Genomic DNA, 12670 nt, shown 5'->3' with positions numbered 1-12670 from the left:
AGCTGATGAAAACATCCGTGTTGCTCAGGAGTAAAATGACAACTGATATGCTGAAAGATGACATATGTTTTGTGTTAGGCTGCCATGTGGATGTACTGACAGGTAAAACATTAGATCATTTCTCTGTTTTGTGTAAGAAGTCTTATGCCAATGATATTCAAGACAGTAACAAGGCAAAAGCAGAGAAATCAGCCATACAACTGAGCAGGCTTATATGTGGATAAGGAGACATACCCACTATTCGAGCTCTTGCTCAGGCAAGCCAGTCTTTTCTGTTGCTTGGGTGGAAGATGGTGCTTTTTGGGCCTTTTGCTGTAAGAACTCACATTCCCAGTACCTGGGGTTGAAAACAAGCCGTGTGGTCTTCTCCTCAAGCTGGGGAGTGAAGCTCTGCTAAACCGGTGGTTAAATATCTTCTGCTTTTTACATTTTCTCATTTACATTCTCCATACATTCTTTGCTGATGCAACTGTAAGTGCTATTTACTGCTCTATGCAAACAGCTACAGATGAATGATGCATGGAAGAGGAAAAGGCACCCAAACCAACCCCTGTGGATGGCTTATGAGGGACTGGTGACTTTAGCAGCTGTCTCACCACAGGATACAGGGTGGCAGTCAGGGGCAAAGGCAGTCTCCTGATATGTGAATATGGATGAGACACCAGCCACAGGTGCTCCAAATGTTTGAAAGGAACAGATAAGTGTGTTCCTCTAGGCCTGCCCCATCCCACAGCCATATTTATTTTGCATTTGTGATTGGTCCAGCTCCACCTGTGAGCTCTGCTGGTTCCACTGGTACAGGATCACCCTCATAAGGCAGAGCCATTTACAGCAGATAAACACGACAGTGTATCTGGACATACAGTTGCTGGTAAATAATCTCTCTCTTTACTAACACTGTTCCTATGAAAGTGAATTTAACATTCACTGAGTGTCTGTCATTAATTAATACAACTTCAAATCATAACAATGTCTAACATGATGGAGAATGTATAGTTTCAAGCTTTTAACTAGTTTACTAGATGATCCCAGGTCAAACCACTCTTCTCCACACCAATAAAATCTATTATTTTATTTCTTTGTTAACAGCAAATAACTGGAATTTGCTAGAATTTATGTGTCACTCTTATGTTAAGTTTCTACAAGAAACAGTAAAGGTCTCTAAGTCTGGACGTCACCTGTATCAACACAGCTTGCTTGAGTTACCCAGATTCTCCCCTGCTCTAGCTGTCACATAGAAAGCTAAACTGAGAATAATTGCCTCTTCTATTCCAAAAACTTGCCAGTACTGGTACTTCAGTCAGGGAACACATTTTTTGCATACCAAATCAATGCAGCTCTGTCCATAGGCTAGATCAGCTGTGACACATACACTTCAAACTGATAAATTATGAACTTTCAACAATTATTTTTCTTAACACGTTTGCCCTTTGGATAGCCATACAGCTGACAATCCACCACACCTTAAGGGAAGGTCCTAAAGTAGCTAGGTTATGCAATACAACTACAAAGTATTCAGACACAGGAAGTTTTAAGAAAACTCAGGGTGCTATCTATGTTCCATTGTGTTTTATTAGACTACTGACTGCAGAAGAGGGGATAGAAAACAAGAGGAATTACAAAGACAAAGGAATTGGTCAAAGACAAGCTACTGGCTCTACTCATTTTTCACCTTGGAAGTTTTCTCCTTTCTCCCCCTTCTGCCACATGCTGTGCTACATTTTGATTAAAGGCTCTAACAATCTACACATATCTTAATTCTATAAAGCATCTAGCTATTCAGGCTATACTTCCTTTGCATTTTTGATCAGGACTTTAGAAGAAATAAAGCACTAAGAGCATTGTAAGAACCTGCTGCAGAACTAATTTAATGAAATATAACAAGGGAAAGTGTAGAGTCTTGCATCTGGGTAGGAACAACCCCAAGTTCCAGTATAAGTTGGGGAATGACCTATTAGAGAGCAGTGTAGGGGAAAGGGACCTGGGGGTCCTGTGTACAGCAGGATGACCATGAGCCAGCACTGTGCCCTTGTGGCCAGGAAGGCCAATGGCATCCTGGGGTGTATTAGAAGGGGGGTGGTTAGTAGATCGAGAGAGGTTCTCCTTCCCCTCTACTCCGCCCTGGTGACACCACATCTGGAATATTGTGTCCAGTTCTGGGCCCCTCAGTTCCAGAAGGACAGGGAACTGCTGGAGAGAGTCCAGCGCAGGGCAACAAAGATGATGAAGGGAGTGGAGCATCTCCCTTATGAGGAAAGGCCGAGGGAGCTGGGTCTCTCTAGCTTGGAGAAGAGGAGACTGAGGGGTGAACTTATTAATGTTTATAAATATGTAAAGGGTGAGTGTCACGAGGACGGAGCCAGGCTCTTCTCGGTGACAACCAGTGATAGGACAAGGGGTAATGGGTTCAAACTGGAACACAAAAGGTTCCACTTAAATTTGAGAAGAAACATCATCTCAGTATGGGTAACAGAGCACTGGAACAGGCTGCCCAAGGAGGTTGTGGAGTCTCCTACTCTGGAGACCTTCAAAACCTGCCTGGATGCCTTCCTGTGTAACCTCATCTGGGTGTTCCTGCTCCGGCAGGGGGATTGGACTGGATGATCTTTTGAGGTCCCTTCCAATCCCCAACATTCTGTGATTCTGTAATGTAAGTGAGTAAAGGAATGTTTCAAATGGTCCGCTCCAGGCAAGCATCCACTAAAACTGCCTCTGGATACTGGTCAGCATACTGGTCTTTGGTTAGCGCTAAATTAGTGCTAAAGCCTCAGGCATTAACATTCTAAAGGATAAGTGCTTTTGGAAAAGGAGACTGCAGCCTGGGGGTTCGGATTTACTCACTGCACATTTCTCCCTCATCTTCTCCCTGGGCGCAGTCCCTGATGAAGTCACACGCCTGTCCCAGCCTGATCGCCGTTCCATTCCAGCAGCTGAAGGAACCCTCCAGAGACATTTTTGAGCCAGAGGCAGATCCTAGAGAAAAAGAAAACAAACACCACTTCAGGTTACTGAGTTGCCTTCTTCTCCAACAGGTCATAGGATCCTGGGGAACACCGAAGAGGAAAACACCTTGTGAAATTCCTTCAACCCAGTAATTATTTGACAAAGTAATTATTTTATTTTGTTTGGCCTGTTTAATCTTGTTAAATATCTAATGGTCCACCTCACGGTGACCTTCAGTTGCCCAGGTGTTCCTCATATTTTAACTTGGAAGGCATCTTTGACCCTTGAAAAGAGGGTTGAAATCCTGCAGTCTGCTCTGTGGTACTTCTCAAAAACAACACAATACACGTGATAGATTTTTAATTGTGTGTGAATTTACTGCTATACTGACAGTCCTAAAGATTGATACCTTCTCTGTCTAGCTCAGGAACAACATGGCTACATGGCTTGGAAAGAACACAAGCTTTCATCATGCCCTCCTGTCAACACATACTACCTTTGACTTAGATATCTCACATTGTCATATCCTCGCTGTAAGAGAGAAAACAGCCTGATCTCTGCTTGTAGTTTTCTTTCTCTTCTATACTCACTCCTGCTCCTGCATCCTGCACTCCCGTCCTCTTGAGTCAGGGTGCCCACAGCAGACTATAACTACCAAGATACCAAAATCACTAATACATTTTACCTATGCCAAGCAGTGAAAGGCAGCTAGCAATGCGGAAAGGAGCCAATTCTTATGAAAAGAGATCACTGAACACTATAATTAGAGGCCAGTACCATCCACTCAGAAATGAACTTGAGTACTTCTTTTTCTGAAGGCACTTGATTCCCTTGACAGCTGAGGAGCCAGAGATCATCCATCATTTTCCTTACCTATAGCCTGGTTTTGGCCAAGTGAGCTACTTAGGACAAGGCCTTTTTTTTTTTTAAGAGATAGATGCTCTAGATCAGCCATCTGAAGGAGGCAGGAATTAGTTTAGCAACATCATACAGTCAGCATGTATGGAGGAGGCCAAGCTTGAGAAGCGCAAGGGCCCCTCCACAAAAATCTGGGTGTAGATGCAATTAATTGGAACCTCCTGACTTTCTGCAAAGATGTGCTTCCAGTTCACTACTCCTAGAAGCAGGAAGAGGTCTGTGCTGCAAAGCCCACACTGCAACAGCTCCTGCCCTGTCTCATATTAAATGGGTAAATACTCAAGATTAAACCAAAGCCTGTGGGCAGACTGATCCACTGTTTGCCTAACTCATCTGTGCTTGCTAAACAGCACAGCTACATCATGTTCTCTGGTACTACAGGGAGTTGGGAATCACTGGTGATTCAATTAGATGTGCACTTGATACTTTTATTTATATTGCCTGCCAAAACTAAAAATTAATGAAGCATATAGGAAAACAACCACTATTTCTCTTCAGGCTCATTTTATGGCTCAAATCAATTCAGGAGTGGGGGGAATACATGCCAAACCTTTTTAATAAAGGACCCTGGCTCCTGAAAAGGGTGCTCTGTGTTATTGTCAACTCAATTTTTTTCACCTGCCTTTGAGCAATTCTGGCTGGCCGCATACAGGCTGCACAGTGCCCTTGTATTTCAGTCAGGGTCAAGGCTGACTACAGAGGAGAGCTTTGGAGAAAAAATAGACCAAGTAACTCGGAGCTGGCTGCTAACAATTTCTGCAGGCCCCTCAGTGAGGGTTTAAAGCAATGAGAAGATATCATCCCTGGCCTTGCCGTGCTCCTTGCAAAAGTGCACTCTTAGAGACACCACTGAGAGCCTTCCCTGCGTCAGAAGCAAAGCTCTTCGCATGTCACAAGCCAGTCACAGTGGGCTCAGGTCAGTGTGCAAACGATGCCAGAAAACCATAGGAAGTAACTCTGGTAACTGAGTAGGTGATCCCTTCTCCTAGGGCTATGCAATGAACCTATATGGTACCATGTTGCTGGAAGTACCACCTAAAGAAAAGTTAAGCAACAAGGCCCAGAGCACTTCCATGAGGTTAGTAACATCATGACACTCTTATTAAAAGTTGTACTTGAAATCAGAAGTACTTTTGTCTTTCTGAATTACTGCCCAAATGGTTTTGAAGAAACGCCCACGTTTACTACCAGCTCTCACAGCCCACTCAGTTTATCTGCAATCTTTTCAGCAACGTCCATGTTTTATCCCAGCAGCTGCTGGGATATGATATGCAGAGATTCAGAGGAGGGGTTACTGTAGGCAATGGAGTTTTTCTGTTTGTTCAACTCATTTAACTTTCTAAAGGCACCCAGTTTTCCAAGCACATTACTGCATTAACACTATTTATAACAGAACCAAAGCATTCAAGAACACCTACTGTCTTCCCAGTTGTCTTTGTTGCAGCCCAGGAGCACAAATCTCCTGAAGTCAACTGACTGTTGTATTCAAAAGCCATCAGTTGCAACTAGACATCAAGCAATTCCAGGAGCTTTTCCTCCAAAACAAAGCAGCAGATTTGCATGCTCATTCATCTCTGTGGAGACGGAGCTTGAATTAGCTCAGATTTACATTAGATGCGTATATACGAGCTCCTTGTATAGGTTAGAGAACACAAATAGCAAAGCTGCAGCCCGGGGAATGGCTGGGCTCTGTGACAATGCTTGACTTATTCCTGTCTCTTTTTTGTTTGCCTACTGTGTGCACAAAGGCAAAATGAATTGGATAAAAGAGATGATTAACTAGTAGAACAAATGGATAACCAAAAAAAGCCCAAATAAAAATGACCCTTTTAATGGGCCACTTGATGCAGCTGTTTGCATCCAAGCTCAAGAAAACTTAATTCTTAACTAAAATATTTTGTAACAAAAATAGATGTTTTCTCTTTTCATTTCCCAGCCCCAATGACTCCTGGCAAGGTGAGCCAAAATGACCTGGATCACTCAGTCAAGTGGCCTCAACCAACACACACAAAAGATGTGCAAGGAAAGGAAAATGAATGCTATCAGATCAGTATCAAAGCAAAATTTGTAGGAGACATCCTTTATAGTTACAGCAGTGTTTACATAGCCAGTGGCATACATAAATTATAGCAGTCATTAAGCTGTACCATGGCTGGCCTGGAGTCTTATAAATCATTATTTAAACAGCAACATTAAACAAATGGCATTTCAGGCTCTAAATTGAAAGGAGAAACAAACATCTCCTTGGGGAACAAGTGCTGACTTTGTACCTCCCAGGTCCTGCTTCTGAACACAATCCAACCTTGGCAGTGTTCAAACCCAGTACCAGACCCTGGACATAAATGACAGCCTGGGCTCTCGATCGACCACACTTTTGGACTTCGTTTCCATGTAGCAGGATTAGCACGAAAGGGCAAAATCACATGTCTTCGCCTAACATGAGATAAGCAACTTACTGCTCAGATTGTGGGGCCAAAGGGAATGTATTTCACTCCTCAGCAGATTTTCTGCGACTTGGGTTGCCTCTTCTCTCCTCCCCGCTCCCTTGACCAGCACAGAAATAGAACTGTGCTGGCAAGTTCCAGTGAGGTTGGCTCTGAGGGACGTGGCCAGGAAGAGTGTGATACCTGATCGCTGCAAAATGGGAACCTCCAACTTACTGACATCACACTTGGTCAGGAGGGACAGAAGACCGAAGTTCTTACAGGCATCCACAAAGATATTCCTTATCTTGCAAACTGGCTATGCTGCTAATTACCACGCTGAATTAATCCAGCTGAACATAATTATACCTTCATGTGTTACATTCAACTTCTCAGGCCATAATTGTTAATGCTACTGAAAGCTTTTGGGACCAACATGGTAAGGTAAAGCTCTCCTACTCAGCACACATTAAAACAGAGAGCTTAATAGGGCAGTACTTGGTTGTTGCTTAAAAACCTTGTCATTTGTATTCTGCAAAAACAGGTGAGCAGAAATTGCAAAGACTTGGGATGAATGTGCACCCACGTGCATGTTTTAGCAAGAAGGAGCTGCCCACTGGACCGTCCCCAAGGATCCCAGCTGGATGCAGCTGAACTGACTCCAGTGGTTCTTGGGGCAAGACCTTGTCCACACACAAGCTGAAAAACTTACATTTTTAATTGCATGTATGTAGTAAGAAATACCTACCCACAGAAATCCACCATGCTTATCTCACCATACGTGCTACCTCTCAAAACCCAGAAACTTTTCTACTACTTAATTACACCTCTTTAAAATATTTTCTAATGGGCTAGTGCTGCAGTCCACTAAATGCCACTAAAAACCAGGGATTGTGCAACCTCACTGACAATGCTTGTCTGTCACAAGTACTTGTCATTAACTTCTCAATTTCATCTGATCTTTCTTCCGTTTGAGTTCAAGGCCTCGACTCAGAGATATTTAAAAAGAGAGTCCTCAGGGGATTTAAAGGTTGTGTGAAACAAAGAAAAGCTGCTGTCTAGCTATAAAGGGATAGTGAGAATTCTGGGGAGTTTCCGATTATGGATTTTTTATGACTCTCCATTTCTGATGGGCACATCATTTCCTCACTCTGCATCTCCAACCCTCCAGCCTTATAGCAGTGCAGACACTGGAAGGCTGATGGCTCACTTGGCGCTGAGGAAAGCCATATTCTAGAAAAAAAAGTAGATTTTCTATTGATACAAGTCATTAATACTCCTTCTTTTACCATTAGAGAAGTTGGAAGGTGTGAAATAAAGGAGTTAAGAAAGTGAAAGAAAAGATGAGTTCATGTTTAAGGGAAGAGAAGCCATCCTTGGCAAATGGCCATTGAACTCTACTAGGATACAGGGCAGATGACATAAATCAAAACTTTCACAGCAAGCTCCGCTGCTCTCGTGTTCCAGGCACCCACCCCAGGACACCTGTATTCAGATCTGCAAAGAAGCCAAGTGGTCGCAGCTGCAAATGAGACCAGTGAGAGAGATACTTGGAAAACACAATGTCCTCAAAAAACGCTTTGAAAAAAGATTGGGCTCCAGGTTTCTCACACCAGGCAGCCAAAATTAGTCAACACTTCATAATTTCTGGCTTTAATCTCTGTAGCAGCATCATTACTGTTGCTGTCATTGCCTAAGGATGCAAGTGAAGCCACATTTGTAGGAGGAGGCCATCTCTTTTTATTAGGCTGCCTCATACAGGCAGAAAAAGCAGCCCATGTTTGTATATGCCTGAAGCTTACCCATTTTTCCAGTTACATACATTGGCTTTGATTTTCTTATTTCACTTCCTATACATAAGATGGGAATAAACTCATCACAAGAGCTCTGTGATGTTCATTTAATTAACATTTGTAAGGAACTAAGATGTTATGATAACAGAGCTATGAAAAAAACCTGTGAGGAAATTATTTACTCTATCTTCAGAGTGCAGTTTGAGTAATTTACAGGCATGACAGTAAATAACTTCCCATTGAGGGAGCACCCCCTGCCCTGCACGCTGAGGGTGCAGCCTTCCCACAGTGAACCACTTCAAGGAGAGAAATCTTGCTCATTAGAGCCACACAGAGACAGATTTTTCATTTCACGGAAAATGTCAACATTTCAAAATGTATCTAAACATAAAACATAACTGCCCAAATTTCTCACAGAACAAAAGCTTCAAAACAATTCTGGGTTGAGAATACTGACTTAAGAGGTTTCAACACATAACTAAATATCATCATAAACCCAAAAAATTTTTAAAAAAATTTAAAAATGTGAATTCAGACAAAGATAAAATACTAGGCAGGAAACTAAAGTGGAAACTTACTGGTTTGGAACTCACACATGTCAATAATTCAGCCAGCTCAGTTCTAACTGCTCTCCCTCTCCACTGCTGCTGTTTCAAAGCAGGGATGTTATGCTTAGTATACAAATTTTAAAACATCTGCTCCTTCAGCCTTGTCTAACGCCCGTGTGATTGCTTACACCGAAGAAAGCTTCACAGCACACCCGAGGAGCCGGCACGTGTTCACTGCCACATTTCAGCAGCGTGAACTTTCCATTGAGCCGCGCAGCATTCAGAGCAGCCAGGCCCTCCGCGTTCTCTTGGAAATGCTTTAACCAGGTCTAGTTCATTTTCCTGCCTTTAGATTGAATGACTTCCCAACGTTAATGTTGGTGTGATGTAGCCTTCCTGAATTAACAGCAACAACTAGCTTCCTTAAAACTATAATGAAATCAGAATGTGGAATAAGAAATTCAGCTATATTTCACACTTCCGCATTTTTCAATTAGAGAAGTTGACTTAGGATCTAATATTTATCTTCATAGCTCCTGAGACAGCAAATAATTGTTGAGCGCAACAAATGAGATGATAATGTTTTTCCCTATTAATCTTGCACAAAATTTAGCTACTTTTTTGTTTTCTTCAGGACTCAAGGTAACATATGTATTTTTCCCTGTGATTTGCTAACCAATGAATAAGCATCTCCAACAGCACATCCAAAAATAAATAGTAAGCAAGTAAACAGAAGCAGTGAATTTTACAAAGGAAGCGTGATTTTTCAGTATGCAGTGATACTTATACATTCTGCAGTATCTACAAAACTGTAAAGGACCAAAAGAGATGGAAAATACTTATTCCCAAATACCTATGAAACACAGTGCATGAATAGTAATTGGGCTTTTTAAAAAATTTTGTCTCGCACAGCAGATCTTTATGGTTTTTATCCCTAAATATGAACATCCTGACTTCGAACTATACAATGAGACAGAGTAATTTTGTTAAAACCCCAAATCTCATTTATTTTGGTTGTTTGTTGTTGCCCTCGTTTCAATATCAGACTGCATTTGCTATTTGATTCCCTTTTCTCTCAAGTACTGTTGCATATTTGTGAGATTAAAAAAACCCCAACAAACCACCACCAACAAAACCCTACCCCCAGCTTTCATATCTCTCCTAAAAGTAGTGATTACTGCATTTGTAACAGTAAGGAACTGGCTAAAAAAAACAAAAAAAAAAAGGCCAAAAAGCCTCTTCTGTGATTTTTCTGTGCATTTTTCAACATACAAACCTTGGAGAGGGAAAATAAAAAGGTTCAACTTCTATTATTAGCTCTGCCATTCCCATCAGGCCTCTCTGGGGCTGAATAGGCTGGGAACCCGGCTCTTTTCAGGCAGCAAGCTCACCCCCGGGAAACGCCGGCCGGACTGATTGCCGGCGCTGGAAGATGAATGGCGCTTGCCACATGCGGCGGGCGCTGACACAATCATGAGGTGGTTAAGATCTCTAAGCTTATTTATAGACAACAGGAGCAGATTTAACACAGGGCCACTCTCAACATCAGACATGGAGCTGAATATGAAATAAAACAAGGCTGCTGGAGAAAGGACGTGAAAATAATGCTTCCGAACTTCATGTGTGCCTCTTGGGTAAACTATAAGAGCTGATTAGATAGGAAACACACGTAATTTTCCACATTTTGCTTCTGAGAAGGGTTTGGTTTAAATCCACTTTCAATTATTAAAGTAAGTTTTATCTTTGCCTGTTCAGGCCCCTCAGTCCCAAGCACAACCAACACTGCCACTGTACATACTGGAATTTTTTCAATTCTTGGTTCCTAAAAACACCACCAAAAAAATCAATAACATTGTATAAAGATGAAGAAACTGAGGTACACATCATCCAATTTCAATTACTTAAATGAGACAATAAATTGCCCAAACCAGGGTAACTCTTTGACTCCTGTTCTATCTCTACCAGTTAGACTGAAGGTGCCCAGATGCAAGAAAAAAGCCAAGGAAAGGAGAGACTGAAGAAGATTGTATCAAGAGGTGATTCCGTGTAGGTCACATATAACCTTTTGTAAACTCTGCAATAGTAGCATCTCAGTAATCTCTCAGTCATTTGCTTTTAGCACTGCCAAAACAGTCAACAGAGGTATATTTGTACGCCCTGTCATGAAAACCTCAAATAGAGGTACGACACTTAATTGTATTTGAAAGTCATTTTAGATAGGAATCTTATTTTTCATTTCTAAAATGCAATTCTGCTTCTATAACTGTTTAAAGCAGTATCTCTCCTTTAGCTGTCAGCAGTATTGAATTAAGGTTGATGGCCTTACTGCAGATCAGTTGCTGGGGGAGGTGGGTGGAATATCACGAATCAGCACCATCACGAGCGGACGTGGTCCCTTTCAATAGGGTGCAGTGATGCATCCTCACATCACAGCCAAATCTTTCCTGTGCTGGCCCCTGAGTAAAAGAGCAATAACTGCTCCAGGCAGAAGCAGGAGCTTGCTGGGGAAGAAGGTTTCATGTCATGCCCCTCTCCACTGTGCCAACCTCTGCAAAACGCCACTTTGTGGAAAAACTCAGCAACAATACCTCAAAACCTGAAAGCATAAGCAAAATGAAATTGCACGAGTGCTTGTTGTGAGGGAGAGCAATAGTATTGGTGACACATAACAGGCTTGCCACTGGAAGGGACGGAGGCTACCCGGCTTTCAGCTCCAGGGAAGCCAGAGGAAACGCTGCAGTGCTACCCCAGCGCCACACATCCCTAACATCGGTCTGTTGGTGGATGCTGTGACTCACTGGTGACTCTTCCAGCTGAATGCACTGACAGTTGTCTACGTCTCAGTGCTCTGAAGCCAGCCTGGGGGGATGGAGAAGCAGCCCTTCTTTGCTCTCGTGTGTCAGGCTGTGCTTCGAGGCCTTGCTGCACTTGAATGAAATTATCCCAGGAGTGTAACTGCTGAAGGTCAATGGCCCTCAGCATCAAAAAAGCCTGGAGAAGGACTCCTGCCTGGAGTCCATGTTTCTGCCGAAGGATTTCTGCTAATCTTTGAACATGGGAAGACTTACAAAAAGGGAACGCTTATAGAAAAAACCCAGATGTCAGCGAAGAACAAAGCAATCAGATCTGTATAAGCCGAGGTATGTACTGAAGATATTAGGGAAAAAAAACAAGAAAGGATGACATTACAATTTCAAGACAACCACCCAGTTTTAAGGCAATCTCTCTACTGTCTTGTGGCATGTTAAAAGACACTTTGGTTAATGCTTTCCGTGCAAGATCTCTTTCCCAAACATCTACTGAGGCACAGAAAGAATTGCAATAAGAGTTGACCAGTATCATTACTCAGAATTACCATGCCCTGAGGATGAGATGCCTGTGGGTTGCTAGCCACAGTAGAATAGCTATACAAATGTTAAATAATATTAAAATGGCTCTTGTATTCATTTTAACACTGTGATAGAACCTTAATAAAACAGTTACTGTGTGTAAAGGCAGATCAAGGAGACAGAACATGTCTTTTCTCTCTTTATGACTCTAGATTTTCTTTAAGATGAGTAGACTGTGCAATCAAACAGTCAGAAAATTTTAGACAATTACTCAGACCTGACAACTATTTCTTTTACTGCCCTCATCTTTAAATTTGGCACCATAAAACGAATGTCAACCCAAAATATTCCTTTCTACCCACTTTGCCAATAGGCTTTCTGTTGTGTGCAAGCTCCCCTTCAAGGTTCTTCCAAGCCCTTTTCCCTCCATTTTGCTAACTGATTCAGTTGGCCATTAATTAATCTCTTAACTATCATCAGCAACAGTACTAAAATCTCACTAATTTTCTAATGCTGTTACTATGTAAAATGCTTCTCCCAGCTAGGTAGCTTTCAGCAAAGCATAACACCTTGTTGATTCCAGATAAATCTGTCTCTACAATGCAAATGTGCCTCTTCCTGGCAGACAAATCCTTTATAACTAAATCCTTTATAACTGCAAAATGATTCATTATACAAAACAGAGAAGAGGACACACAGCTTATCACTCATTCTTC

At 42.1% G+C, this 12670-nt stretch overlaps 1 protein-coding gene across 1 annotated transcript in view; it reads right to left on the bottom strand.

The window, feature by feature from the left end:
- The window catches only part of ALK (ALK receptor tyrosine kinase), a 339668-nt gene that overhangs the window by 78869 nt on the left and 248129 nt on the right, over positions 1 to 12670 (bottom strand). Inside the window, exon 6 of the mRNA XM_065058665.1 lies at positions 2842 to 2973. Within this exon, the coding sequence (XP_064914737.1) occupies positions 2842 to 2973 (132 nt within the window). The remainder of the gene's footprint in view (positions 1 to 2841; positions 2974 to 12670) is intronic.

Source organism: Columba livia, chromosome 3 (assembly GCF_036013475.1).
Source record: "Columba livia isolate bColLiv1 breed racing homer chromosome 3, bColLiv1.pat.W.v2, whole genome shotgun sequence".
Lineage (NCBI taxonomy): Eukaryota > Metazoa > Chordata > Aves > Columbiformes > Columbidae > Columba > Columba livia.
This window is presented reverse-complemented; position numbering and strand designations above follow the sequence as displayed.